This window comes from Halichoerus grypus, chromosome 2 (genome assembly GCF_964656455.1).
Source record: "Halichoerus grypus chromosome 2, mHalGry1.hap1.1, whole genome shotgun sequence".
NCBI classification, from domain to species: domain Eukaryota; kingdom Metazoa; phylum Chordata; class Mammalia; order Carnivora; family Phocidae; genus Halichoerus; species Halichoerus grypus.
The window spans coordinates 194,936,649-194,964,640 of record NC_135713.1 but is presented as its reverse complement, the minus strand read 5'-3'; the positions used below and the strand labels follow the sequence as shown (position 1 = coordinate 194,964,640).

At 55.0% G+C, this 27,992-nt stretch overlaps 2 protein-coding genes across 4 annotated transcripts; one reads left to right on the top strand and one right to left on the bottom strand.

Annotated features, from left to right (window-relative positions):
• Nucleotides 1–23: 23 nt before the first annotated feature.
• On the top strand, nt 24–14,030 carry ICAM2 (intercellular adhesion molecule 2). Its single transcript, XM_036116281.2, has 5 exons — nt 24–180; nt 9,276–9,380; nt 11,143–11,406; nt 12,801–13,121; nt 13,695–14,030. Exons 2-5 carry the CDS (start codon nt 9,308–9,310, stop codon nt 13,841–13,843), a joined length of 807 nt encoding a protein of 268 aa, XP_035972174.1. The 5' UTR covers nt 24–180; nt 9,276–9,307; the 3' UTR covers nt 13,844–14,030.
• A 754-nt stretch (nt 14,031–14,784) lies between these two features.
• Nucleotides 14,785–17,430, bottom strand: PRR29 (proline rich 29). 3 transcript variants are annotated; one of them, XM_078065923.1, is made up of 6 exons: nt 17,305–17,430; nt 16,859–16,934; nt 16,568–16,674; nt 15,391–15,620; nt 15,154–15,230; nt 14,785–15,008 (listed from the first exon to the last, which is right to left on the bottom strand). In XM_078065923.1, exons 1-6 carry the CDS (start codon nt 17,342–17,344, stop codon nt 14,999–15,001), a joined length of 540 nt encoding a protein of 179 aa, XP_077922049.1. In that variant the 5' UTR covers nt 17,345–17,430; the 3' UTR covers nt 14,785–14,998. The 3 variants fall into 3 exon arrangements, with proteins under 3 accessions (XP_077922049.1, XP_035972175.1, XP_035972176.1); XM_036116282.2 differs by having other exon boundaries at nt 17,220–17,343; XM_036116283.2 differs by lacking the exon at nt 15,154–15,230 and having other exon boundaries at nt 17,220–17,343.
• Nucleotides 17,431–27,992: the final 10,562 nt, after the last annotated feature.

Here is a 27,992-nt window from a genome sequence, read left to right as displayed (position 1 = left end):
GCACGTGACTCGGGCGTGAGGAGGGAGGGAGGAGTCTGAATTCACACACGCAGAGCCACACAACCGCAGAAGTGGGAGCACCTTGTCCCCTCCGCCGATCCCGGCCGCTGGACCCCGGGCCACCCTGCGTCCCCACCCCCCGCCCACCCAGCCCAGTCCTCCCATCAGCAACGACGACGGGTAAGGTCACGCTTCTCCCTTCTCTCTTGGCAGCCTGGAAGGGGTTTCCCACGGACTGTCAAGGCCCGACTTCTAGTCCCTTCCCCTCTCTTGGCCTGTTTCCCTGGCCAAAGCGGGCAGAGACCCCCAGAGTTCCTTCTGGGCAGATGTTACCCGCCGGGTGAAGCTCCCCCCTGTCATCTCTGAGTTCATGAGTTTATTGACCTTGCTTTTATGGTTGTTTCCTGTTTTTGTCCCGCTTCCTCTCCTGTTCTGTCATCAGGTGACGGATTTAGAAGGGAGGGGCTGCCTTCTGGCCCGTGGGCCCACGTGGGTAAGGCCTGAGCCATCTGCTATGCTCCCAGCGGATGCAGAGAGAAAGGGATGGTCCCCTTCCTCTGAGGATTGCATCTGGGGTTCCTGACGAATCTGTCTTCTAACTTTCTTACTATAGGTCACACAGGTTTTGCTAGTTTATTCCTCTTTTACTGCTACTGTAAATGGTGTGCTTTTAAAATTTTATTATTGTATGTTACTGATAGACATAAAAGCAACTTATTTTTTGGATCTTGATCTGATAGCTAGTTGCCTTGCTAAAGTCCCTTGTTGTTTTGAATCACTTGTCTGGTCATTCTTTTGGATTTTCTACCCAGGCAATCGTATCATATGGAAATACTGAGAGTTTATCTAGGACCTCTGGAGCAATGGTAAAAATAGCAGAGATAGTGGGCATCCTCATCTGGTTCCTGCTTTTATAGGAAATGCTCCTAAGATTTACTCATTAAATATAATATATACATAAGCTTTTTGTAAATTCTCTTTACCAGTTTAAAGAAGTTTCCTTGGGGCGCCTGGGTAGCTCAGATGGTTAAGCGTCTGCCTTCGGCTCAGGTCATGATCCCGGGGTCCTGGGATCGAGCCCGCGTCGAGCTCCTGGCTCAGCGGAGAGCCTGCTTCTCCCTCTCCCTCTGCCTCTCCCCCTGCTCATGCTCTCTCTCTCTCTCTCTCTCTATCTCTGTGTCTGAAATGAATTAATAATAATAAAAAATCTTTAAAAATAAGAAAAATTAAAAAATAAAGAAGTTTCCTTCTAGGGGTGCCTGGCGGGCTCAGTCAGTGGAACATGTGACTCTTGATCTCGGGGTTGTGAGTTCGAGCCCCATGTTGGGTGTAGAGATGACTTAAAAATAAAATCTTAAAAAAAAGGTTTCCTTCCAATCTGCTAAGATCTTTTTCATGAAACGATATTGAATGTTCTCTCTTTTTTTTTTTTTTCTGGATGATCCTATGTTTTTCTTCTTAAATCTGTTAGTGTAAGTTTTTAGTTTGAGCTCCTCTAAAGGCAGAGCCTGGAACAAGGACTTGGGTTCAGGTAGGTTATTTAAGAGGTGATTCCAGAAAGCTGGGAGTGAAAGAGCAGGGGGATCTGAGAGGGGAGGGAAGAAAAGCCAATTAAAGGTGCTTGACTGAGGTCATGGATGCAGGCAAAGGGCGCTTGACTCTCTGCAACCTTGGAGAATCCTGCTAGATGCCTCCCACAGTTGCCCAAGGAGAAGGAAGAGGCTGGAGCTCACATCCCGCAGCTGCTGTCCTTTACTGGTTGAGGGCTGCATCTTAGGGAACTTCTCTCCCACTTTTGGGAAACACATAGCAGGCTAAGTGGCTCCTAAAGCATTGAAGAAGACCCTGAGGCAAGAAGCAAAAAGAAACATGGTATAAAGTTGAGGTGGGCCACTGCAGGGTAAGGTAAGTCTAAGCTTGCATGAAATTATCTGCATTAAGTTCTGCTGGTATCAGAGAAGGGCAGAAGTGATGTGACATAGAGCACCAAAGTCTTCTGTTACCAACATAATAAATGATATCTGTAGGTTCTCTTCTATTGTTAAACAACTTTTGCATACCCAAGATAAGCTCAATTTGGATGTGATATATATATATTTACACACTGCTAGATTTGGTTGGCTAGCATTTTTCGTGTAATTGTTGCATCTATATTCATGAGTGAGTTTGGCCTCTAATCTTTCTTTCTCATCCTGTACTGGTCTCATTTTGATGTTAAGGTTAAGGTTACCCTGGCCTCATAGAAAGAGTTAGTGTTCCTGCTTTTTCCATTCTCAGGGAGAGTTTTCATAAAATTAGAACCATCTCTACTTAAACTTGCATAACACTATCTGGACCAGGTATTTTCTTTGTGGGAAGATTTTAAATTATGGATTCAGTTTCTTTAATAGTTATAGAACCATTTCAGGCTTTTTATTTCTTCTCAAGTTTGGTAAGTTATATTTTTCTAAGATTTGGCCTGCTTTGTTTCATTTTTTTTTTTTTTTTTGCATAAGTCATTTATAGTCTTTTAAAATTTTTAATTGTGGTAAAATACACATACCATAAAATTTACCATCTTAACCATTTTTCAGTGTAGAATTGGTTGTGTTAAGTGTATTCATGTTGTTTGGCAGCCAATCCCCAGAGCGTTTTCATCTTGCAAAACTGAAACTATGCCGATGAAGCAGTTCACTTCCCCTCCCCCAATCACTGGCAACCATGTCGACCTTCTGTTTCTATAAATTTGTACTGTCTTCATTGTAATCCTGTAGCTATGTTCCCATTTTCATTCCTAATACTGGTGACTTGTACCTTCTTTTGTTTATAAGTAGATTTCACCAGAGATTTGCCTATACTATTAGTTTCTCCAAAGAACTTTTGGTTTTATTAATCCTGTCTACCACATCTTTGTTTTCTATTTTGTTGGGTTTTGCTCTTTATTATTCCGTTTTGCGTTTACTTTGTTGTTCTGTTTACTTTGATTTCTGCTCTGATCTTTACTCCCTTTTGAGTCACTTTCGGGTTTTCTTTGCTGTTCTTTTTCTAACTTCTTGACTACATACTAAGATTGAATACTTATTTCTGACTTTTTTTCTAATACAAGCATTCAAGCCTATCCATTTCCTTTGAAGTGCCACTTTTGATGTATCCCAGACATTTTAATATAAGTATCACTCAATGCGAAGATTTTTAAAACATGTCATTACAATTTCTTCTCTGACCCATGTGTCAGAGGACGTTTTCACATTACCGAGTATATGGGGCTGTAAAGCCTATCTTTTTTTTTTTTTTTAAGATTTTATTTATTTATTTAAGAGAGACAGAGATAGCGAGAGAGAGCACTGGTGGGGAGGAGAGGGAGAAGCAGCCTCCCCACTGAGTGAGGAGCTCGATGCAGGACTCGATCCTAGGACCCTGGGATCATGACCTGAGCCCAAGGCAGATGCTTAACCTACTGTGCCACCCAGGCTCCCTAAAGCCTATCTTTTTGAAGAGTTTGTGTTCTCTAATTTAGAGGTGCAGATCGAGCTTTTAAATTATGTGTTTCACCTCATCCATTCATTTACACTCTTGTTTGGTGACTTCATTATTCCTAATTGAGAGACATGTATTATAATTCCTTGCTATAATGATGGTTTTATCTCTTTGTGGTTCTTTCAAGGCAGATGCTTACAAATTTAGAAGAATTATAACTTTCTGGTGATCTGTCCCTTTAGTCCAGGCACTCATGCTATCCCTCATAATATTTTTGTCTTAGAAGTTCTCTTTCTCTGATATGAACAGAACTTTCCCAGCTTTCTTTTGGTTAGTGTTTGCCGGGTATATTCTTTCCTATCCTTTGACTTTCAACCATTCCATACTCTTATACCTTAGGTTTGTCTCATAAATACCAGAGAACTGGGTTTTGTGGGTTTAAGATTTTATTTATTTGTTTGAGAGAGAGAGAGAGAGCACAAGCAGGGGGAGGGGTAGAGGGAGAGGGAGAAGCAGACTCCCTGCTGAGCAGGGAGCCCAATGCAGGACTCGATCCCAGGACTCTGGGATCATGACCTGAGCCGAAGGCAGACAGACGCTCAACAGACTGAGCCACCCAGGCACCCTGGATTTTGTGTTTTCATGTTTTAAAAATCCAATCTGAGATGAGACTTTAGGAATGACCGAGTCCACAACTTCCACTACACTCTACTGAGTAAGAGTTGAGCTTAAAAACCTGCATTTTCAACAAGTTGACAAGAACCCTAATCCAGAAGTTTCTCTTTTGAGGTTGTGTGTTTGAGCTACTTATAGAAATAGACTTTATTTTTTTAGAGTAGTTCTATCTTCATAACAAAACATAAAATGGCCCCCACGCATGCGCAGCCTCCCCTGTTGTCAAAACCCCCCACCAGAGTGGTCCACCTGTTACGTTCAGTGATGCTACCCAGGCACATCCTTAGCACCCAAAGTCCACAGTTACATTAGCGTTCACTCTCGGTGTTGTACATTCTATGCCCTAAAAGTCCTCTGTTCTCTGCCTATTCACCCTTCCCTCTGCCCCAACCCCCGGCAACCACTGATCTTGCCTAAGTTCTCATTTCACTCTATCACTTAATAGCTCCATGACCTGGGTACATGATTAATTCACCTAAGCCCCGCTTCCTCAAATGCATAATCAGAATGCAGAATGGTTCCTTATTTTTGTATGAAAATTAAATAAAACAATGTATTAAAACCTCCCTTCAGTCCCTAACAGAGAATACACATCAACGAAATGTTAGTTTCCCATTCCTTCCCCCCACCCCCTTCTCTTAGTAATCAGAAATCAAGTTTTGCTGAGAAAAGGCAAAGAGATGTTCCCTTGTGACAGGGTGTATCACCAGAAATCTAAGCAGGGGAGGACACAAGAGGTTACTGCCTCCCAAACCCTCTCTGTCCAACTTGGAAAGTCCCTCCCTTTCTGCTTCCTCTCAGGAGGGTTCCCATCCATACATTATCTGTCTTCTCCATCCAACACCTCTGACCTACATCTGACAAATGCACAGGTGTGCTCGGTCTTTAAGCTGTCCAGGAGCTAAAGTGACTCAGAACCAGGTTGTGTGTGCAGGAAAAGCATGGCACCAGGGGGAATCGTGATCCAGGTCATGCAAGTCACATGAGATCTTGTCGTTTCCAAGGGAATTGCCCTGAATCCCATTAAAAGTTTGAGGATTTATAAAGGTAGCAGGCCCATGCACTATTCCTTTTCCTGGTTGTTCTGTTGTGACTGATTTATGAGTACAAGGCATTGTCTTTGCATTAAATCCAGACACCAGGCAGGAATAGATTCACACAGGGCAAGGATTTTTTTTTTTAATTTTTCTTTTAAGATTTTATTTTTAAGTTATCTCTACACCCAATATAGGGCTTGAACTAATGACCCTGAGATTAAGAGTCGCCTGCTTCCACTGACCGAGCCAGCCCCCTCAGGGCAAGGATTTAAAAAAAAAATCTATCTGAAAATCTCTTTCTTTTAACCATAGTTAAATTTTTCATCTTTATTGTGATTATTATAAATTTGGACTTCTTAATACCATCTTCTTAAAAATTTACATTTGTCCCTCTTCTTCCATGCTTTTCTCCTTTAATTCTTTTAATTGAAGGTTGTTTGTTTTCATGCCATTTTAACCTTCTCTAGCAGTTTAGAACTTAAACACTCTCTCTCTGCTGGTTTTTCTTGAAATTTTACCATGCTCATTATAACTTAAAGTACATCCTCCCTCCTGAACAACGCAGTTTAGAAAGTTTTAACTATAATCCTCTCTCAAATATTATTGCCCAGTATGTTAGTTTTGAACTTTTTAAGACTTCTCAAATTAAATATTATAAATATTACATATTTATCTTCCATATTTGTTTGCTGTTTTGTTTTCTCATGCTTCCTTCTTGCATAGAAAACTCTCCTGCAATCATTTTTTCTTCTGGATGCACATCATTAAAAATTCCTTTAGTGGAGGTATCTTGGGGGTAAACTCTCTCAGTCTCTGTTTATCTGTCTTTCTCTCACTTTGGTTCTTGAAACACGGTTTTGTTGGGAACATGAGAGAAGTCACTGGATTAAGACCCAGTCATGACAAAACCCTTCCCCAGCCCTGTGAAGACATGAGTTCACTCCCCAAACCGACACACCAATCTCCATTCCCCTCAAATCCTCTTGTATCTTCCAGAGCAGAGCATCTTAACTCTTCCAGCTTTATTGTCCCCTTCACTGGAGAACTCAGAGACCTAAAGAACAAGGCAGGGAGTATTTGGTGGTAGAACAGCACTCCAAGAAGGAGCACCTGAATTTCTTCTCTCATCTACATGATGGTCGGGTTCCTCTCATCCCTGGGCAGCTTCTTGGTGACAGGAAGCATTGGTCTTCCCTCTTTGTTTGGAAGCATCCATCTGGCCTTCTAGGGTCTGATCATCAGGCCCCCGAATCCACATCATTCTCTCTCCCGGAAGGCCTTGCAGCCTCATGCCAAGACAGCACCCCCGCCCCCCACACCGCCTTCCCATTCTGCCCCAAAAGTTCTGTGAGGCAGAACGGGGCTCCAAGTAACTCCCGGTTCACAAGGACCCTGACTCCCATGGGCAGGTTTGAAGGGCCAGAACCTTCCAGCCTGGAAAGCACAGAGTCATCACCAGCCCCTCCACCCAGAGGCCACCCCGTAGCCAGCACGTGACCTGGGACAATTCTGGGTCACCTTCCCTCCACCACTGAGTCCAGTTCCTCTCTATCAGCTTCTGCACTTGCCGGGGGCGTAAGTGCGGATAGCTGCTGGCTCATGGGTGCCCGCTGTTAGGATCAGGAAGGGAAGGGCTTGTTCCTACCAGTTCCGGTTCAGAGAGTCCCAGGAAAACCACTGTCCAGGCTTCACTCTGAGGGCCCATCTTTGGGGGGTGAGGGGCCCTGGTTGGCCTTGTTAGGTGTTCAGCCAAGCTCCGTGGCCTGGGCATCAGCAGAGACATCAGCAGGAGAAAGGTACACTGGACAGGCCCAAAAAGAAAGACCCCATGCAATCTTATCTGGGTGGTACACCAAAACAAACTACTTCTTCTCTTCATTTACTCAACCATTCCTGCATCCCTCCATCCATCCTCTTACTGAACAGTTACTCAGCATCAGCAGTTCGCCGGGTAGTACCTACCATACCCGCAGCAGAACGGTAAGCAGTTCTAGAATCAGCTTCTGCCCTGCTGGACAGGCCGGTGGGGAGGGAGGGGGAGTTGATGTGTAAGCTAGCAGATGCACAGCCACATTCCCATGCCTGGAGATCAAAGAGGAAGTGGTGGGTGGGAACAGGGGCTGAGGGCTTACAGCAGGACCTTGGCCCCCAGAAGCTTCACTTGAACACTGGTGGGGATGGAGTCAGGCTGGCCCAGCTGTGTGCGCAGTTGGGATTCACAGGCACAGACCCTTCCAGAAGATGTTTGGAGAGCTCCCTGGGCATGAGCCACACACACACACACACACACACACCCCACAACCACTACCCCCGCCTAGCCCCTTATGGCAAGGAAGGCCCCAGCAATTTCCTTTGGCCTTCTGCTGTCTTGCATTTCTCTCGCAAGGGTCTCCTGGGCGTGTAGCTTCTAAGAATCCTTCTCTTGCCCCGGCTCTGTGGGCTTCCTCTCACTCATAAAGACTTCACTCTCTCCTAGGGATGTGACCTTGGCAAGTCAATCACTCTGTGCCTCGGTTTCCCCATTGGTAAGATGGGGACAGTGAGAGTACCTACCTCACAGAGGTAGAGCGCTTCTGACAGTGCTGAGCTGTAGTCAGTTCACTATTGCATTATCTTTGTTATGATTTTTGCTGTTATTGCTCTCAGCATCATTATTATTCTGACCCAGTAGAGACCACAGGGTCTCCAGCACAGCAGTGCCCGCTGTCGGAGCCCCAGGGCCGCACCCTCAGCCTCCCCGTGGGCTGGACGAGTGTTCCCTGCAGCGCCACAAGGACCAGATCCCGGGCTGGGGTTATAGCTCGCGCTTTCCTCCATCTTCTGTCTACATCACTCTGAAGCAGTGCCATCCAGGGACATCCCTGGCTCCAGGCTGACCAGCAGCCCTTGCCCACCACACACGGTGGTGACAGCTTTTGGCCTCAGTAGCCAAAGAGAAGGGCACAACTTCATTCCACCCTCGTAACCCAGAACCGAGTTAGGCCTGAGCCCTGAAAATGCCGGGGCACCCCTTGTTAAAGCAAGGAGACCCACTCCTCTCCTGCCTCCCCAGGCCCTGCTGGCCCCAGGGACTCCTGCTTCTGGGGATTCCCTCAGTAGGTGACAAAGCCTTTCTGGAAATGCACTGCAACGGGGCGCCTGGGTGGCTCAGTTGGTTAGGCGACTGCCTTCGGCTCAGGTCATGATCCTGGAGTCCCGGGATCGAGTCCCACATCGGGCTCCCTGCTCAGCGGGGAGTCTGCTTCTCCCTCTGACCCTCCTCCCTCTCATGCTGTCTCTCATTCTCTCTCTCGCAAATAAATAAAAAAAATCTTAAAAAAAAAAATGCACTGCAACGCCTCAGGCCCTGAGCCCCCCTCCCCAGACCAGGGCTCCCTGCCCAGAATGGTTGGGGGGAGACACCATAAGCCAGGCCCTGGAAATGGAGGCTGGGGGTTTGGGCTACAGCCAGACTGACCCCCATTACTTTGTCTGTGCCTGGGCTGCTGGGCACTGTTGTGGGAGCTCTTCCCTCAAGTTGTCCCTATCAGCTGAGTCCGGGCAGGGTGAGGTTGCAAGCCGGGTGGGTGTTGAGCTTTCAATAGCCGTGCCAAGGGGGGGGGGGTGTCCATCGGAGTGCCTCCACTGCCTGCCCGGGTCTGCTTAGAGAAGGCCAGCTCCTGGCCCGCTTTGCAAAGGAGACAGCCTGTGCTGGACAGACCTGACTTCGGATATTCTCTCCCCAGGAGGGAACTCGATAATGTGTCCTGTGGGATTGGGGGTTCTCAGGTCTGGGGCTTGTAGGCATCATGGTCCTTTGTGCACACACAGTGCCCTGAACCCCATGTGCAGGCACATCACTCACATGCGTACCCGCCGCTTGCGCTGACCCCCAGAACAGTGGCATGGCAGGAGGCCAGGTCATACCCCGGCTTATCGGCTACCTCCCAGCTTCCTCTGCCTGCGTTCCTGCGGGCCTGGAGCTCTGAGAGCTGGCCTTCCACGTGGCTTCCAGAAGACCTCTCAGATAATGAGAGGAAATGTGGTCATCAGCTCATAGAAGACTGGGGTTCCGGGCTACAGCTCTAGGCCACCACTCCCTGACCTGGGTCCACCATCTCCCTCCAGGAGGCCCTCGGCTGTTCCCAGCGAGCCTGTGGATGCCACTCGAGATGTCCCCTTTTGGCTGCTGGGGCCTGCCCGCCGCCCTTCTTGCCCTGTTCTGCTGCCCAGGTGAGCTGGTACCTGGGGATCCTGACTTGGCATGTGCCAGGCCAGACGGGGGGCTGCCTGTCCCCCTGGCTTCAGGCGTGGGAGGCGGGGCTGGTCCTGAAGTCACTGAGGCTCTGAACACAGGGGCAGCCCACCCTGGGCGCTGGATGCTCTACCAGCCTGGCTCCCCCACGATCCTGGATGGGGGGTGGGGAAGCTGGTCTTTTGGAAAGCAGGTTGAACAGGCCCCACGGCAGCATGGCCTGTGGAAGTGGCAGGTTGTGGAAGCTGAATGGTGGGCTGTGTGGGGGCCTGAGGCAGGAGGGGATGCTGGGGTTCGAGGGAAGGTGAGGGAATGCCCCAGCTGTTCTTCAGATGTGGTCCAGGGACAGCAGGGGGCAGCAGAGGACATGGCCTTTTCAGGACTCCAGGGAGTCAGGGGACCGTGAAGGGAAATGCTACCCTGTGCTCAGCCCTCTGTTTTGGACAACCTGGCAGGTGCTTTTCAAGGGCTAGCTCACCACAACCCTGCAGGAAAGGGATCACTAGTCCGTTTGACAGGTGAAGAAACAGGTTCAGAGAGAGAAATCCCCTTGCCCAGGGTCACACAGCTGGTACGTGGCAAACTCAGGATTCAAATCCAGCTCTGTCTACCTGCAAAGCTCCTTTCTTGCCACTTCATTTTATGCCACTCACTGAGCGCTGAGTGGGGACTTGCTGGTGTGGGGGAAGCACAGGATAGGCCCCACTGGTTGAGATCAAGGGCCTTCTGAGTGGGAGCTGAGCTCTGAGGACTCAATCTTGAGGCATCAAATACTTCTGGATGTCTGTCACACACAGGGCATTGTGCTAAGCACTGAGGGAAACCTGTAAAGTCTCAGCCCTGCCTTCTAGAAGCTCTAAAACATCTAAGGGAGAGCTGGCATGGATATCAAGCATTTGCAAGGTGGTCCCATTATCTTCCTGAACTCCTCTCCCCCTGCCTTCCTCCTCACTGAGCTCTAGCTGTCCTGATCTTGCCATTCCTCAAGCACACCAAGCATGCCCTTGACCCAGGGTCTGAAGGCTGGGAACACTCCCTGTGCGCCAGATATCTGCAGGGCTCACACCCACCTCTTTTCGTGTCTGCGCTCAAATGTCAATGCCTTGGTGAGGCCCGTGCTGACCACCCTATTAAAATGGCAACTCCACCCCATTCCTGTTTCCTGTCCCAGGCACTGATCACCGTCGGACAGGGCTGGATGTTTCACTTGTTGATTATTGTCTCTCCCCTTCATGACAAAGGGAGCTCTGCAAGGGCAGGGTTTGGTCTGCTTTGGTCACTGCTGTGTCGTCAGAGCCTAGAACAGGGCCCAGCACACAACAGGTATTCACAAAGTATTTGCAGAAGAAAGGAAAGGAGGGAGGAAAAGGTTGAACCTAGGGCCACAGGGACCCAGAGCACCCAGTCCACCTCCGTCTCTGAGAGGCCTTCATGGAGGAGGGGACATTTGGGCTGGGCTTTGAAGGTTGCATAGGATCCCTCTACATGGAGCTGGAAGACGTGCACGGAGGAGACTCATCTGAAGGTGGTGGGCTGGAGGAAGAGCTGTGGGGTCGCCTCCGCGGTCTGGACACGGGGCGGTACATAAGGCCTGACCGAGGGGACAGTAGCAGACGGGCCATCTCTGGCCTATCTTCTTGGGCACCTGCCCCGCGATCAGACTGCCGGCGGTGGGCGGTGGGCGGGCCCACTGGGCAGGGCAGCAGACACGTGTGCTGCCCAGTCTTTCCGGTCTTCCAGGGTCTGGTGAGGGGTTCGAGGTGCACATGTATCCGGAGCAGCTCGTGGTGGAGCCTGGAGGGTCAAAGTTGATTAACTGCAGTACTAGCTGCGCCCAGCCGCAGGCCGGGGGCCTGGAGACCGCCCTCACCAAGACCCTGCTGGAGTCGGGAGCTCGGTGGAAGCAGTACTTGGTCTCCAACATCTCCCGGGACACAGTCATCCACTGCTACTTCACCTGCCTCGGGAATCAGAAGTTAAAGAGTCTCAACGTCAGCGTGTTCTGTGAGTGCCACCCTGCGGGGCCCTCCTCCCCCGGGCCGAGCCCGTGTCTACTGACTGTTTGCAGAGCGACTCTGGTACCGCTCCTGGGCACTCGCTTTGGCCCCCACCTCCCTGGGCTCCTGGGGGCACGGGGAGCGGGACCCCGGCCGTGGGCTCAGAGTCTGCTCACACCCTTCACTGGACTCCGTGAGCCTGCTGGCCACGCCGCCTCCGAGGCTTGCTCAGAGGACAGTCCAAGCAAGGTCTGCGCAAACTGACGAGTCATTTCCCCGGCAGTGCTCACAGTCTCCTACCCGCTCAGTAGCAGCCCATCACCGGACACCCCCCACCCCACCACAAATAGCGGGGCGCCGACAGAAGGGCCACCGTGCTCTCCCCTCGCCCCTTCACCTCACGGAGAGAAGGTTAAGGCATGACCTGGTGCTTTTATATTCCTTTTTTTTTTTTTTTTTTTAAGATTTATTTATTTGAGAGGGCTGGGGAGGGAAGGAGGGGAGAGGGAGAGAGAACACGAGCAGACTCGGGGCTGAGCGCGGAGCCGGACACAGGGCTTGATCTCACAGGCCTGAGATCACGACCTGAGCAGAAACTGACAGCTGGGTGCTTAACCGACTGAGCCACCCAGGCGCCCCTGCTTTTATATTCCTGAGGGCCCCTGGCAAATGTGTGACCATCACCCATACACACCTGTGCACGGGCCACGGAGACCTTCCCATAGGGCAGGATTCTCTCAACGTCTCGGCACCAAGGGTGTGGCTTGGGTCCTCCCCATGACCAGCATCAGTGGATCAAGTGAATAGAAAGATGTTCTAAATCCAACATATTACCTTGGGGTGATGGGGGCAAGGTATTCTAGTTTGAAAGGGAATCCACGGTACCACTGAGGACCCCGTTTAATAGATAAGGGATGGCAGGTCTAACTAAGCAAGGCAGGTCTGATTCCAGCCCCCACCCCTTAAGTGGGGACCCCACAACTCTTGGCCCAGTTCCAGTGAGCACCCCCTTCTTAGTCTCAATATAATTACCCAGCTGTTTAATATGGAAATTTGTGTTTGATTTCTGGAGAAGGAGACAGATCCATTTTTTTTTGTTTCTGGTTGGCTGTATAATTTCTAGACCTCCTCTTTGTAGACCCCTGGCCACCTCCATTCTTGTCGATTCCAGAAAACGTCATGTTGATAAAACTCCCTGCCAATCCATCCTTCACCCTGAACTACTTCCTCTATCCTCTTCCTATGCTCTAGAGCAGGCCAGGCCCCAGCCCGCTTCCTCCCCACGTCCAGCTGAGGCCCCGAGAACACTGCGGCGCCAGGGGATGGGCCAGGCCGGAGGGTGGGGGGGCTGCTGGGACTGCACCCCCATCCTGACCAGCCCTCCCTTCTCCTTCCCTGCAGACCCTCCAAAGCAAGTGCTGCTGAAGCTGCAGCCCGCGTGGGTGGCTGTGGGGAGATCCTTCACCGTCGAGTGCCACGTGCCGGCTGTGAAACCCCTTGAGAGCCTCACTCTCACCCTGCTCCGTGGCCAGGAGGCCCTGTGCAACAAGACCTTTGCAAGGGGGGACAACGGCACCCGAGGGGCCACAGCCACGCACAACAGCACGGCTCACAGGGAAGACGGCCACCACAACTTCTCATGCCACGCCCGCCTAGATCTGCGGTCTCTCGGCGGGGGCATCGTTCACCGTGTCTCCAAGCCCCAGATGCTCAAGGTCTATGGTGAGGGGCGCCCCCCAGATGGGAGGGGTGGGAGAGGGCATTCGCTTTCAGTTCCTTAGGGGAAGAAAAAGCCCTCAGCACGCCCTCCGCCAGCCCAGGGGGCAGGCACCCAGGGACCCCACGCTGAATCCCGGGGCTTCCCTCTTGCTCTTCGGGACCTTGACCAAGTCACCCCCCTCTCTCTGGCCATGGCCCCTCTCTACATTCAGAGGCTGGGCCCAGAGGTCCCCTGGAGCTCTGCTGTTCTGTGACTCTTGATGGCCAAGGTGTTCCCTGTCTTCAGAGAGTTTGGTAGAAGCTCACTCAGCTCTGCCCAGGGCGGGGCTGGGCTGGGACCACGCCGCAGTCCAGGCCACAGTGGCCAGCATACATAGGCTGCTGCCAAGGGCCAGTGGCCTGGACCCTGGCCTACCTTTCCCCGAGATCCTACACCATTAGCCCTTCATCTCTGCAGCCCAGGTGGCTGCAAGATGGATGAGGCGTGGGCGGGTGACAGGCGGATCCCTCCCCCGTGGGCCCTGGCCTCGAGCACCGGAGGACTTCTGAGACCACTGCCCCCTCTTCCCTCCCCAGAGCCCAGGCCAGACAACCAGATGGTCGTCATCATCTCTGTCGTGTCGGTGCTGCTGTTCTTGTTTGTGACATCCATCCTCCTGTGCTTTGTCTTGGGCCAACACTGGCGCCAGAGGCGGATGGGCGCTTACGGGGTACAGGATGCTTAAGCAGGGCCGAAGTCGGGCCGACTGGGCACAGCCTACATGAGTGGCACGGCCACCAGCGCCGCAGCCCCTGGAACTCAGCACGACTCCTCGGGATCGTGGTCCAGCCCTGACTGCAGGACTGTAACAAGCAGCCGAGGACAGCGGGGTCATTTCCTTTTCTAGTCTGCATATAAACACCCGGACTTAACCCTGTGCCTCCATGTCTTCTCCTGGGATAGAACTCCACGGCCAGGAAAGGCACCCACCAGGCCTGGACTTCTCCCCAGAGGTCTCCTAAGCCTCCCTCCCCCCTCGCCTTCACAGGGGCCTTCCAGAGCCCCAGCCAGCCCAGGCCCTGGGGCGCCCCCATGCTGACCAGCCCAGGCCCTGGGGCGCCCCCATGCTGACCAGCCCAGGCCATGGGGCGCCCCCATGCTGACCAGCCCAGGCCATGGGGTGCCCCCATGCTGACCAGCCCAGGCACCAGACACCCTTCGTTGCGGAGCCCTGAGTGACTAATTTCTCCCGAGGGACAGGGACATGGGGGAGACACGCCCTGGCCCAGGAGGGCAGAGAGACGTTCTGTTCCTACTTGGCGCTCGGGGACCTCAGGCCACTCCCAAGCAGGACATGGCTCTGACTTCTTTCTGCCAAAAGAGCCAGCTTCCTGGGGCAAGGGTGGGGCCCAAGGGAACTGGCTCAGCTCCAGGACTCTCTGAGCCAGGCCTCTCTCCCATCACTCTAGGCCTTCAGAGCCTTGGACAACAAAAGCAGTCCTCCCCTTACCTCCTGCTCTGTCATTAGGCCACCAAGGCCCCACAGCACTGGCCCTCCCACATAGGGGTGAGTGGAGGAGGTCGAGCGAGGGAGGGCTCTGGTTCCCAGACCCCCAGGCCCCCCCACCGGCGGCTTCCCAGCCCTGGATGATGCTTGGAGGGGTCTGTGCTCCAGGGCAGAGATGAGGCCAGTTCAAGGTCTCCATGTGGTGAAGAAGGTTTTGATTCACCCAGGAGAGGGCCTGGCTGTGGTTGAGGGAGTGGGGGAGGGCTGCCAGGCATGGCTGCAGAGTCATAGGCACTAGAAGGGCACCTAGGGGCTCCAGGGCTCTTTCCAGCTCTGCGGTGAAGCTGGCAGGGTCCCAGGGCCGATGTCTGTCCTCACGGGAGGCTCTCGGCATCATAGTAGTCTGGGGAGAGACAGTACCCGTATCTTGGCTCCGGACAGGCCAGTTGCCTGTAGCAGTGATGATAGGCGCTCCCCCACCCCCAACATGGCCCTCCTGGCCTCGTGACACATCCCTGGGCCCCACTGCCCCCCTACCCTGCCCCTACCTGAAGCCGGGGGTACATCCGCACCCACAGTGCCTGTGGCACTGGGGGGTGGGGGTGGGGGCACGGTTATGGTTCTTCTGTTATAGAGAAAAGAAAGACCCCCCCATCAGAAGCGGTCTCTGGGGTCTCACCCAGAAGTATCTCCACCCCCACCCCACCCCCAGCTCCTGGTGAGCTCTGCCAGCCCAGCCCCAGAGCAGGACTCTGGCAACGCCCAGATCCCCCAGCCTCACTTACCCCCTCCTTTTCCCAGAGGCAGGAGGGCAGTGCTGAATCCTGGCTGTGTCCTGCAAGTGAGGCTGATGTGGGGGCAGGGAAAGGAAAGGGACTGGCCAGGGTAGCGAGGGGCCCAGCACGGGCATTGGGCAGGGCAGGTAGTGGTGATGAAACACCAAAGGCCCTTCCTCCTGGGCTTGCATCTCCTCCTCCTCCTCCTCCTCCTCCTCCTGTGGACCCTCCAGGTAGACCTGGGGATTGTGAGAAAGGGGGAGGAGGGATGATGATATGGGACCCAATGTCCCTACCCCCATTTCTCTGTTCCTCTAATTTCTCCGGAGGAACATCATAAATTGGCTTCCCTTTATCGAGCAGCTAGGTACTTTGGAGACGTCTATTCCTTATTTTGCAGGAGGAAAAACTGAGGCTCAAAGAGGTTGAGCAACTTGTCTAAGGTCACCCAGGTAATAAGTGGCCGAGCAGGGACTGGAAGAATCCAGGTATGACTCCAGAGCGGGGTCAGGAGTCCAGTGACCTGCGTCTGGCCTCGCCCCCAGCCCCTGGACCCACCTGTGCCCCCATCAGGGAGGTGGGGTGCTCATCCCAAGGGCCCCCCTGAGGGCCAGGGTGTGTGGAGTGGTGGCAGCCCCTGCCAGCCTGGATGGTGGACACAACCTGGCCTCCTCCAAGCGGCAAAATCCTACCTGGCTTCCAAGGGCTGGTTCTAAGGTCACCTGCTCCTCCAAGGAGCCTTTCCTCATTCCCCAGTGAGTGGCGCTCATGCCTCGCTCCCCTCCCCGTGCCAGTTGGGACGAAGTCGCCTTGTATTCATAGTCATCGATTTATTTTTTCACTTGTTCAACAAATTTCATTTGAGCCCCTGTAAGTATCGGGCACCCTGCAGACTCCAGGTACAGTGGCGCCTGTCCTCCTGGGCCTGCAGTCTAGTAGGGGGTGCACTGCAGGGAGACCTCCTTGAAAACAAGACCTGAGTGCTCTGGATTTGGGGACTCCCACCCCATGGAGGCTGCTGACTTGGGAGCCTGGCACATAATAGATGCCAAAGGGACCCAGCCGGGCGGCTGCACTGTTGCCTGGTTCGTTTTCTCCAGGATGCACCCCAGATGGATCCCCGCCCTCGGACCTGCAAGCCGGCGGCCCTGGTGGCACACCTCCACCCCACCCCCAGCTGACGCACCTGCGGGTGGCAAGAGGCTGGCCCCGGGTGGAGCGCTGCTGCCCCCAGGCGACTCAGCAGCAGCTGGTGCGTCTGCGCGTTCTGCAGCAACATCAGTTCCAGCAGGTCTAGGGCGGGGGAGTTCAGCAGGCCCACGCCAGGCCTCCCCCTGCCCCCCACTGCCCACCGCTCCACCCCCACCGGCCCCCCCAAAGCCCAGCCCAGGACCGCGCGGAAGGGAGGTGCAGCGAGGACGCCCAGAGAATGTGCGAAGCAGAGTGGGGTACAAGGCGGGTGAGCCCCGAGTCTCACCTTCCTTCACTCGGCCCGGCTGCGGGGGCGGCGGTGGGACGGCCCATGTGACAGGCTGCAGGACGGTCACCCAGGGCTGGGGGGAGCGGGAGACTCAGGCGAGGCGGACAAGGGATCCGGACCAACCTCTCCCCAACAACACCCCCCCCCCCCGCCCCGGGCACCCAACGAGTGACCTCCCTCACCCCGCTGGGGCCTCGTTCTCCTCCCCGCCCGCCCCGGTTCCCCGAGTCTCCTCCTCTGCGGCTGGGGTCGCTCTCTGCTCCCACCCCACTTCCTCCAGGGGTCGGCCCCTCCACGGACGGCTCCCCAGTCGGCCAAGCCCCCAGGCCTCGCCGGTAAAAGCCGGCTCAGCCCTCACCGTCCCGGCTGCACTCAGCGGTGGGGGCTGACCCCAGCTCCCTCCAGGGCCCGAGGCCATGAGGGCTCCAGCCGGTCACGGTTACCTAGGCGACGTGGGCGACGCCAAAGTCTCCTCCCACGCATGCGCAGGTCCCTCCCCGCCTCCGGTGCTCGGGGCTTGCTCAGCTGCGAGGACTCCCTCCCCCAGGAGGCGGGTCCCTCTGCCAGATGTCCACCTCCAGCTCCCAGGCCGGGCGTCGGGTCTTGCTCCTCGCTGTACCTTCCACCCTTGCGCACCTCCGGGACCAAGCCCGGGTGCGGGGGGGAGCGGCTCATGTTTGTTGAGTGAATGAGTGAGGGGCTGGGGAGACCAGCCCCAAAGCAAACACTTGGTTTTCAGGCCCCAGACTTGGCTAGGGTGATGAGTTAAGCAGGAATAGAACATTCTGTAGGAGCGGACTTGGCGGGGAAAGGCAGGTGAGTGAGGAGGGCAGAAGGTATGTTCTTGGTCACTCTGAATCAGAGGGATGTCCTTTGGGCCAGGAGTGTTTTCTGGAGCAGACCAAGGACGGTTCACAGAAAAGTCTGGGCCCTGGCCAGAAACAGGTGGCTGGCCCCTTGACGCGCCCCTCATGGCCGTTGGCTCCCTCATTCCAGGCTGCCGCTTTGCAGAGGTGGAGAGGCCTGGGGCGATCAGCACCAGAGCCCACATTATTGTCCCACAGCCAGGAAAAATCACCAAAGCAGGCATTCTTTTGAGGGAAGTTATCAAGGTCTTCCTTGCATCAGAACAGGTGAGGGAAGAGATCTATTTCGGCAGCTGTGACCATCCTAAGATAGGCCCTGAGCAGCAGTCAAGGAAAATCCAGACAGGAAACTGGGATTAGCACCCATGAGTTGCCCTTCCCCCACCCTCTACTTCTGTTCAGCTCCTCTTCCTGGCAGTCCTGGTATCTAGAACCACAAAGACCATTCCCACCTCCTCTTTTGTGCCTTAGTCCCTGGGAGGGGCCTGTGGGCTGAGCATTAGCTGTGAGTCTTACAGCTTCAGTGGCCATCAACAAGCTGACATCGGGCAATGTGGTGACAGTCCCTGGGGGGGAGTGGGATGAGCACAGAGGTGCGTCCTTCCGTCTGCACCCTCATTGCAGTAAGAGGGGCAAAACCAGGGGCGCCTGGGTGGCTCAGTCGTTAAGCGTCTGCCTTTGGCTCAGGTCATGATCCCAGGGTCCTGGGATTGAGCCCCGAGTCAGGCTCCCTGCTCAGCGGGAAGCCTGCTTCTCCCTCTCCCACTCCCCCTGCTTGTGTTCCTGCTCTCGCTGTGTCTCTCTCTGTCAAATAAATAAATAAAATCTTTAAAAAAAAAAAAAAGAGGGGCGAAACCAGTCCTGTGTTTACCATCACCCAAACCTTGACCAAGGAGGTGCCTGTGTGTGCAAGGCGCCCTTCTGAACACTGGAGACACAGTGGTGTATTCTTGCTGGTCCCAGCATTGTTGGGAAGTGAAAATGTACCCATGGGAAGAGAGCAAAAATACAAGGCTCCCCGTGGGGTGAGACCTAGAAGAAGGGGTCATAAAAAGGGATGAATTGATCACTGAGGGATAGAGTTCTGAAGTGGAAGACCTTGGGATGGGGCCAAGCAGTGTGGGAGAAAAGGGGCAACCCAGGCTGGGGACGCAGCCCAAACGAAGGCACAGGGGCAGGCACCGACAGGGCCTGTAATGACCCAGTGGGCACATTGTCCGACTGTAGTGGAGGGTCTGGGCTGAGAGAGGTTCTAACAGCCCAGGCAGGAACAGGTCAGACTTGCAGGCCCGGTCGTGGAATTTAGGCTGTGCCGCGTGGGTAATGGAGAGCTCTTGGTGAGTTCCGAGCAGGAGAGAAATAGGGGGGTGACGTGTGCACGGCCGTGTTTTAGGAAGATAAATCTTGTTCCTTACATCTTTGTGTATGTCAACCAGAATTCGGAAGAACAAATGTCTGATGGGGATGTATCCTCCGAATGGTATACGGTTGGTTTCTGCTCTCACCTACAGTGTCTCCAGTTGGGGACATTTTCTGGCCACAAGTGAGGCAGGCCAGAAGTCATCCCAGAAGCAACCCTGATGCATTTAAGGGACAGGAGTTGATGGTAGAGCCCGCTGGCCTCAGTGGGACAACTCTGGGAGAATCCTCCCCAGAGTCTCTCAACACTCCTATGTGTCCCAGTTATAACCTACTTACCAACCGAATACACACTTTACTGGCTCTTTTCTTTTCTCTGTCATTTCTCCACTCCTTCACAGTGAGTGCTTCCTGGGATCTCCTTCCAAATAAAATACTTGCTCCCAAATCCTTGTCTCAGGCTCTGCTTTTGGGGAAATCCAAACTAAAACACCAGCCTCCCATTCTCTCCGTGTGTGCTCCCAGGCTGCTAAAAACTCCTGGAAAACACAATTCTAATAGCTCTATGATAAATTTGTGTTCGATGAAGTAAAATACTGAAACAGACCCTGAAGAAAATTCATCTGGGAGTATAATAGTCAATGGATTAACCTGAGGCAAAGCTGGAGGCAGGGAGGCCAGCAGGAGGCCACCACCCTCCTCCTTCTAAAAGCTGCCCAGAGGGGTGCGCCTGGGGGGCTCAGTCGGTTAAGCAGTTAAGCGGTTAAGCATCTGCCTTTGGCTCAGGTCATGATCCCAGGGTCCTGGGATCCGTGGTGGGGGTGGGGGTGGCAGGGAGTGGGTTTCTCCTTCTCCCGCTGCCCCTCCCCCAGTTTGTGCACACTCTCTCTCCCCCCACTCAAATAAAGAAAATCTTTAAAAAAAAAAAAAAAAGTAAAAATAAATAAATAAAAGCAGCCCAGAGCAGGTTGGAGGCGGCTGTGGAAAACAGACAGGGATTGGTGATTACTTCACTACCTCCGATATAAGACCGCACGTTGAGCCCACATGTGTTTTGGAAGACAGGGCCGAGGTAAAAACTGCCTGGCTTCTGTGTGCAAGCAGAGTTCCTTGTCGAAGGAAACTAAAGCATTTGCCCTTTGAAGAATGGAAAAACCGCACGTGCTTATCTGCCGGGGCTCTTTTGCTTATAGAAGATCTAACATTAGTCCCACAGTGGAGGAGGTGACTTTCCGGCCACTTGCCTGGCCCGCTATTATTTTCTGTGAGGCACTGAACACTCCACCTATTTCCTTTTCATGGTGTCTCCGTGAGGACTCTGGTTTTGCATCTTTGTTTTTTTTTTGTTTTACCGGGTTTTTCGTTTGTTTCTGGGTGTCCCACAGCGATATGTATTAAAAGTCCTCCCTGTTACCTTAGTAAATCTATTTCTGGGAATAAACTAAACACCGCAAAGGATTTCTCCTCAAGTGTGTTCATCACAGTGTTATTTTTAAGGGTTGAAAATTGAACATACCCAGGGTCCTCTAATAAGGGAATGGTTGTGTAACTGAAGGCAAGTCACTCAAAAGAAGAGTGTGCAGTCATTAAAAAAACCCCACAAAAAATGAGCTCCTTCCTCTCCTCCTCAGATGGGAATGGAGAGAAAAGAAAAGAACTGGGGTGGAAATTTCAGTGTTTCTTCTTGGTACAGATAGGAAGTGCTGAGCAGAGAGAGACGACCCGACAGCAGGCCCTTTTCTTGGGCCCAGGTCCTAACGAGACACTAATTGGAAGGAGGTAGTTACATGACTGACTGGCTATGTTGGGAAGGCCTTGAAAATACCACAGTAAAGAAATTCCAGTTTTCTGCTTGGAGGCTCTGACTGTGCTGTTTCTCCAAATCATGGTTCTCCTTGTGAGGTGTGTGTGTGGTTTTGCCTGACAGGACCCTGGTGGTACTTTGGGGACTTACAAAGTGTAGACGGCACCAGTGGGATGCACGGTGGTGGGGACTCAGTTTCAAGGTCCCCCCCGACCACCACCACCAGAATAGAGCTGTGGTATGGAGCCCTGAGCCCCTCCCCTCCCCCACTCCCTGGAATCGGGGTGCTGCCAACCATGGGGGAGCACCTGCCGAAGCTCCCAGGAAGTCCCCCTGAGTGAATGGCTCAGGAAGGAAACTGAGGCCCAGGTGGGGGTGAGGAGCGGGGGGTAGTGGCCAGGACAGGGTACGACAAGGCCAGTTCCAGCGGGTCAGGGTGGGACTCTCTGAAAGGTGGTTCTATTCTGCAGAATTCTTGTGTCTGGGGGCAACTGAAACTCACCCTAAACTAAGGAAAAGGGATGCTTTTTGGTTCATGTGATGGGGGAGGACGGTGATGGGGCTTCTCTGTAGTCCCAGTGACTCAGGGGTCAAGCAGGGCCTTCAGGTCCCTCTCTCATCTCCCCCACCTGTGAGTGGTATTCTCATTCCCTCGTCCTACAGACAGACCCTTCCACTTGGTGGGAGACACACCTCAGGCAGCTTCAGACTTACTTCAGTTACTCTACACAAACTCAGAGAATCTGAGGAGAGAGAGATTATCTTTCTTTTGTATGGATATACATAAACCCCCAGGAAGGACTATGATTGACCCCACTTGTGCCACATATCCAGCTTTGGGACCAACCACTGTGGCCAAGAGCATTGGCCAGACCTGGGTGACATGGCCATTTCCATGGCCGAGGTGGGGAGGGCGGGAATCAGCAGCCAGGCCAGAATGACATATTTGGGGTAGGGAAGGAGCAGTTTCCCCAAAGGAAGGAGGAATATTGTCATCAAGAGAGGGAGGCATTCCTTCCCCTTGAGCTGTGGGAAAAGGTCATATTTCACATACAGCTTTGGTTTTCCAATCAGCCTTATTCCTAATCCCAATGACACCTTGTGCAAATTAGACAAATTAGCCCTGTCCTTTAGACAGTTTGCTACCATCTGCTACACAATTATCATCTCAAATACACGAATCTATAATGATTACAAAGGTGATGGTGCCCAGAATTGTACAGTGTACAACCCAGACAACCAAATGCAACAGCCCTCCGCCCCCTTCATATGTTACAATTCCCTTCAATTATTTCAACCCCTCATTAAAGAAATTCTTACCCCATAGAGCTCTAGGCAGTGCCCGGGTAGAGACCATAAATGGGAATGACGGCTGCCTGCCCACCTCCCTCCTCCGGTGCTCCCAGACAGGGAGGAGTGAGCTACCAAGGGGACAGTAACCAGCAGCAAAGCAAACTGGAGCCACAGCAGGGCCCTCGGTGGTGACAGGGGCCCCGGGGAACAGTTCCAGGGAGACAGCTTGGGAAGGCAGACACAAAACGTGTGCTTTCCCTCTGAGAGCTAGAAGCAGCAGCTCCTTACACAGAAGAGACAGAGGTGTGCAGATACCTGGATCACATCAGCAGTAAAACTCTACGGAAAGTGTGTGTCAGAAAGGTGTGTGAGCCAAGCAGCATAAGAACGGTGCACAGAGAACACCCGCTTCACACCCGTAGGTTTGGGAGACCCACTTCTGAGGGTGTGAAGTGACTCCCCTGGGGTGAGCCGTGGGCAGTTGCAGGCACAGCAGAAACTTCTCAGACCACAGCCAGGCCTGGCCCCCGAGGAGGCGCTTGACAAGACTGAGGCTGGGTCCACCGAGGGTCGCTGGGAGGAGAGATGCCATCCAGCCTCAGCCTGAGGGTGACCACTCCCCAGGCCTCCCCGGGCCCCTCACAAGGGCCGCCCTGTCCTGGGCTCAGCTCAGCTGGAGCTCTGGCTACCAGAAAAGACGGCATCAGGGACGGGCATGGGACACTGGGGGGAGCACCGCAGGGAGCTCTGGGGCACAGTGACTCTGGACTCAGCCCAGGGTTCTCTTGTCTGCCTGTGGCAAGCGAGGTGGGCGAGCGGGGAGATGGGTCATTTCCCAACAGCTCCACTAGGGGTCATCACAGCCCCTGAATGGAGGGGGGGCGGGGGCTAAACCCACCTCATCCTTCCCCCCCCCCAGCCCACCCTCCCCTCCCCAAGCTCTGAGGGACAGATGTCTAGCCAGTGGGATGGTGGCGGGGGTTGGGGGGGGAGTGGTGGTGGAGAAATGACTCTTGAGACTTCTGTGTTGTCCCCTGGCAGTTGGGTGTGTGTAGGGGTGTGTGTAGGGGTGTGTGTGTACAGGCAGGCATACACTTAATGAAAATCCCGTGACCATAGGTACACCCAGGTGGCCCTGGGCATGTGTGAACAGGAACGTGGACGCAGACTCAGACAACGGTACAGATATAAGGAACGTGCGTGGACACGCGTGAATGCCTGAGCGTGCCCGTGGGAATGGGGGTGTGCACACACAGACATGCGCGTGATAAAATTCTAGCGTCCGGGCTACGTGGCGTCCGCGCTCACCTGGGCAGGAGAGTAGCTACGACTATACGTATATGATAATACAAGTGTACGCACGCGCCTGATGGGAGTGCGGGAGCGTGTTTGCGCGAGCAATGAGCGTGCGTGGAAGCGGGTGTAACACACAGTGGGAGGGGGTGTGTGGATGTATGAAGGGTGACTTATGTGTGAGCGCGGCATTTGTGGGGAGACGCGTCCGCGAGTGTGCACGGGAGCGAGTGTGAGTGTGCGAGCTGGCACGTGCCGCCGGGGCTCCCAGGGCTGAGTGTGAAAGCACACTGCGTGTAGAACGAGGCTGCGGAAGCTCCTCGAGGGCGGGAGAGGCCCACGTGAAAGGGCTCGTCCGTGTGCCCGCTGCGCGTGCGCGTGAGCAGGCGCGTGTGCCGGCGGCGCCCCCAGCCCCGGCGGTGCGGGGCTGAGCCCGAGCACACCCGGTGAGGGAAGCGCGGCCCAGGCTCCCACCTGAAGATTGGCCCAGTCCTCAGGTTTCACTCATGACCCTGTGACATCAGCGGCAGCAGCTGTCCCCGCCGGCCGGCCCCCCGGCCAAGTCCCCCAGAGTCCCAGCCCCAGCCCGAGGTGGGCACGGCGCTCCAGGCTCGGCCGCAAGCACTCCGCTCCTGTCCAGCAGTGAGTACCGCACCCCCGCCCCGGCCGGCGCCCCGAGGGCCGGCCACCCCGAGGAGCAGGGCACCCTGGCCCCACGCCCAGCCTGGCTTCAAGGAAGCCAGCGCTTCGCTCCGGGCACCGCTGTCCTCCTGCCCACACCGGGCCCTGCTCTGCCCCGGCCGCGCCGAGTTCCTTGTGGCTTGACCCTCCCCGTCCCCAAACTCGCCTCGTGCGGGGGCCCCCCCCATCAGCTGCCCTCGGTGCCCCTGGCTGGCCGTCTTTGCCCCCAGCAAGGGTCCTCGCCCTGGTCACCAATGGCCTGGTGGCAAAGGCTCAGCTCCAGGCGAGCGCAGGGTGACCCCGGGGACGGGACGGGGCTGAGTGTCTTCAGGAGAGGAGAGCAGAGGAGCCAGAAGCCCGTTCCCAGGGGCCGCTCAGCCTGTTCCGTGGCTCCGTGGCTCGGCTCTCTCGGAAGGCAGGGCTGTGGGGGGAGGAGAGCAGCGGGAGGCCGGGTGGGGGGTGGCGGCGGCTCCTTTGCTCTGCTGAAACAGGAATCTTCCAGATGCCAGCAGAGGACACATCTCAGGCTGCACGGCCCAGGCTCTGCCCACCGCCCCGGCCTCTCCCCGGGCAGCTGTGGCAAGGCCGGGCTCCTTTCCTGGACGAGTGGGGAAGGCAGAAAGCCTGGCCCGAGGGGCAGAAGATGGGCCCAGGGCCCTGAGGGGCCGCTGGGGGCTTCAGGAGGGGACTCGGGGCCAGGGTGTGGGGCCGGGAGCGCGGTGCCAGGGCAGAGCGCAGCCCCCCACCCCCTCCCTGCTGGCAGAGCTGGGTCCCCGGGGCCGGGGGCTGGGGGCGGGTGGGGGGGGTCGGGCAGCGGCTGGGGCAAGAAGCCGAAAGGTCTGAGCGGAGGTAGGAGACGGGGTTTGGGAGGAGTGTGATGTTGCTTACCAGAGGGAGGCATTTGTTCAAAAGATTGGGGAGTCCCCATCTAGAGGGCCCTGAGGGTGGGATGGGGGCTTCTGAGGCTTTCCAGGAAGGCACTGGTGTGGCACAGAGGGCCTGGGCGCCTGCCCACTCCGAGCGGTGAAGTACCCTGTCTCGCGGCCCCTCCCCCTGCCCGGGGCACAGGGCCGGCGAGAGGGCTCACACTGCCCCAGGGTGGGGAGGGGGCCCTCCAGGTGGACACTAAACATGTCCCCTCCCACCTATACCACCTGCAGTGGGGGACCGGCCTGGAAAGAAATCACCCCAGAGCCCGGGATGGGCAGAGCCCGAAGCAGCCTTGAAGGCCCCTGAGTTTAGCCTCGATGGAGGAGCGGGCTTGAGGAGAGTAGCTCCAGGCCAGTTTGGGGCCAGTCTGGCTAGTCTGGAGAGGGGAAGGGGCTGACGGAGAGGTAGGGAAGAGCCAATGGTGAGCACTATTGTCATTCATCTATGACCAAGGCTGTGACTGCCCCTCAGGGCCCTGAGCTGAGCTAAGGAGACCCCAGGGGTGGTAGTCGGGGGGCACAGGAAGAGGACTGGTTCTCCCAGGACCCTCCAGATTCTTCCGGGCCGTCCCCGGTCCCCTGGCCGTGGCTGGCAGCCTCACGCCGTGTGGCAGTGTTGTGGACCGTTGTGGTAACACACACGTCTTTGGAACCACATCATCTGTGCGGGCGATGCAGGGTCCCAGACATAACCCAAGGGCCCACTCCCGTGTCCATCCCAGGCATCTCTCAGGGGATCAGCTGAGATTTTTAGTGGGGTTTGGGAAGATAATTAAGGGCCCTTCCTAGGTGCCCCTGTTCTAGCCTGACCCTGCTTGTCATTTCTGGTTGGGAACTTGCCTGACGTGGGGGCTCAGGACTCAGAATCATCTTCCCAGCTCTAGGCTGGCCTGAGCGTCAAGGCCTGCCTATGGCTTCCCTCGCCGGGGCTTCTGGGTCCCGCCGCCGGGCTCAGGCCATGGGGAAGCCCTGAGTTCAATGCTGAAAGCACACATCTCCTGGCTAGACAATGGGGGTGGTCCTGACAAGGTCCCTGCCTTCGGAGGCAATTCTGGCCCACAGGACAGAGAAAAGTGTAGAGAGTGGCAGGGACGGGGTGGGGGGAGTCCAGCTGGGGATGGAGTTCAGAGAAGTCTCCCAGGGCCAGGCACAGCCAGAGAGGAGACAAGGGATTGGACCTTACAGAGAGGAGCGGAAAGGCTCTCTCCAGGTGACAGGAGAGAGATGCATTGACCGGAAATGAAAAATCTGAGGCCTGAGGTCCCAGAGAGCAGGTAGGGAGAAGGGAGGCGACGTCAACACCCAGGTTGTGCAAGCCTTCCGTTCCTTGACTCGTCTTAAGGGAGGGTTCAGGCTCCGAGGGTCCTGTCACTTGCCTGAGGCACACAGCTAGTGAGGGGCGCTGACGCTGGTGCCGGGCTGGGTGGGGGGCAGAGTTCGCCCCTGAGACTTGGGGGCGGGGCAGGGGGTTCCCGTGGGCAGCCCGAGGGCTGGGGCAGGTGCCGGGCCTCCTGCAGGGGTCCCCAGCTCTGCAGCAGCAGAGACAGGCCATGGTTCCCAGGGGCTCCTTTGGGAGGTGCTTATGGGGCTGGGGGAACCCCAGGTTCCCTCTACCTCCACCACCCCTGCCCCAGGCCTTTCATGTGCTCTGGCCCCCCTTCTGCCTTGTCAGCAACAGCTATTTTTATTCCTGGAGGTTTTCAGTCAACAGCCATCGTTGGGGGGATGGGGCAGCGGGAGGAGCAGGAGGGGCTCAAGGAGCAGACAGGGAGGGGGTGGCAGGGAGCTGTGCCCCTCGAAGGGCAGGCTGCCCCTTCCCCTCAGGCCTTGCTGCCCTCTGCCAGGAGCCCTAGCATAAATGCAAAGTACAGAACCACAATGGTCACCAGACCCCACTCCGCCTGCCCCGTCCCCCCTCCACCCCCACCCCCCACCGCCCGATAGGTGCTAGAAGGACATGGTCCATGTAGACTTGAGTGGTGGTATAGCTTACTGCTTAAGTGCCAGGGGCTCTTTCGAGACCCCCAAGGGCCGGGTTTCCAGCCTCAGTCTACTATATAAATCACCTCCAGCAAGTGACTTACCTTCTCTGTGCCTCAGTCTCCTTCTCTGTCAAATGGAGTGATAATACTAGGATCATGGGGAGGATTAAAAGAGCTCATGAATGTGAGGTGCCCAGAACAATGCTTGGCAAGTGGTCAGTTCTATGTAAGTGTTAACTAGTAGTTAATTATCGTGCCTCTTACCAGGCTGTGACTCTGAAATCAAGAGCTCATCTTGTGGGGATGGGCGGGAGGGAGTGACGGAAGGAGGGAGAGGAGCTGTAGAAGGAGGGTCTGCCTGGCAGGAAGCAGGACGAACTTATCCAGCTCCGGGCACCCTGCATAGCTGGGAGGAGGGCTATGTTTTTTTCCTGTCTGGTCTCCCTCAGGTGAGGGAGATCCTGGTATAAAGTGGATGGCAGACCCCTTCCACGAGGGTCCACGGTTGACACATGTTTGCTGTGAGGACAGTGACGCCAAAAGCCAACCAGAGTCCCTCCGGTTTTCATTTCAGTAAGATCTGCTCGTGACCCCAGTGTCTTTTGAGGCTTGTAAGTTCTTGATTGGCCTTAGTTGGGGAGAAAGACCTTTTACCGGGGTTGTTGGTAGGAAAACATCCCTGGAGCAGTTTCTGGGGTAGAGCGAAATTCTCGGAGGTAGTGGCAGGGCCCGGCTGGCTGAAGGGGCAGAAAGAGTCCGCCAGCCTCCCTTGTGGGTTCCCGGTGATGGGGCCGGGGCTCCATAGGCAGCAAGAGGGCCACTCTTCCTGGGGCTGGTGACGGTGATCCCCAGCTCCCAGGACCTGGCGGGCATGGGGGGCCCAAGTGGGGAGGGCTCAAAGCCCACCTTACCTGGATGGCTGGG

Bases quoted from the DNA above. Each gene is read 5' to 3' on its own strand.
- ICAM2 (XM_036116281.2), top strand. From the start codon at position 9,308: ATGCCACTCGAGATGTCCCCTTTTGGCTGCTGGGGCCTGCCCGCCGCC. The intron at 9,381-11,142 runs GTGAGCTGGTAC...CCGGTCTTCCAG, and splicing joins TGCCCTGTTCTGCTGCCCAG to GGTCTGGTGAGGGGTTCGAG. The intron at 11,407-12,800 runs GTGAGTGCCACC...CCTTCCCTGCAG, and splicing joins TCTCAACGTCAGCGTGTTCT to ACCCTCCAAAGCAAGTGCTG.
- PRR29 (XM_036116282.2), bottom strand. From the start codon at position 17,279: ATGGCCTCGGGCCCTGGAGGGAGCTGGGGTCAGCCCCCACCGCTGAGT. The intron at 16,935-17,219 runs GTGAGGGCTGAG...CGCTCCCCCCAG, and splicing joins CGCTGAGTGCAGCCGGGACG to CCCTGGGTGACCGTCCTGCA. The intron at 16,675-16,858 runs GTGAGACTCGGG...CCCCCGCCCTAG, and splicing joins GCCGGGCCGAGTGAAGGAAG to ACCTGCTGGAACTGATGTTG.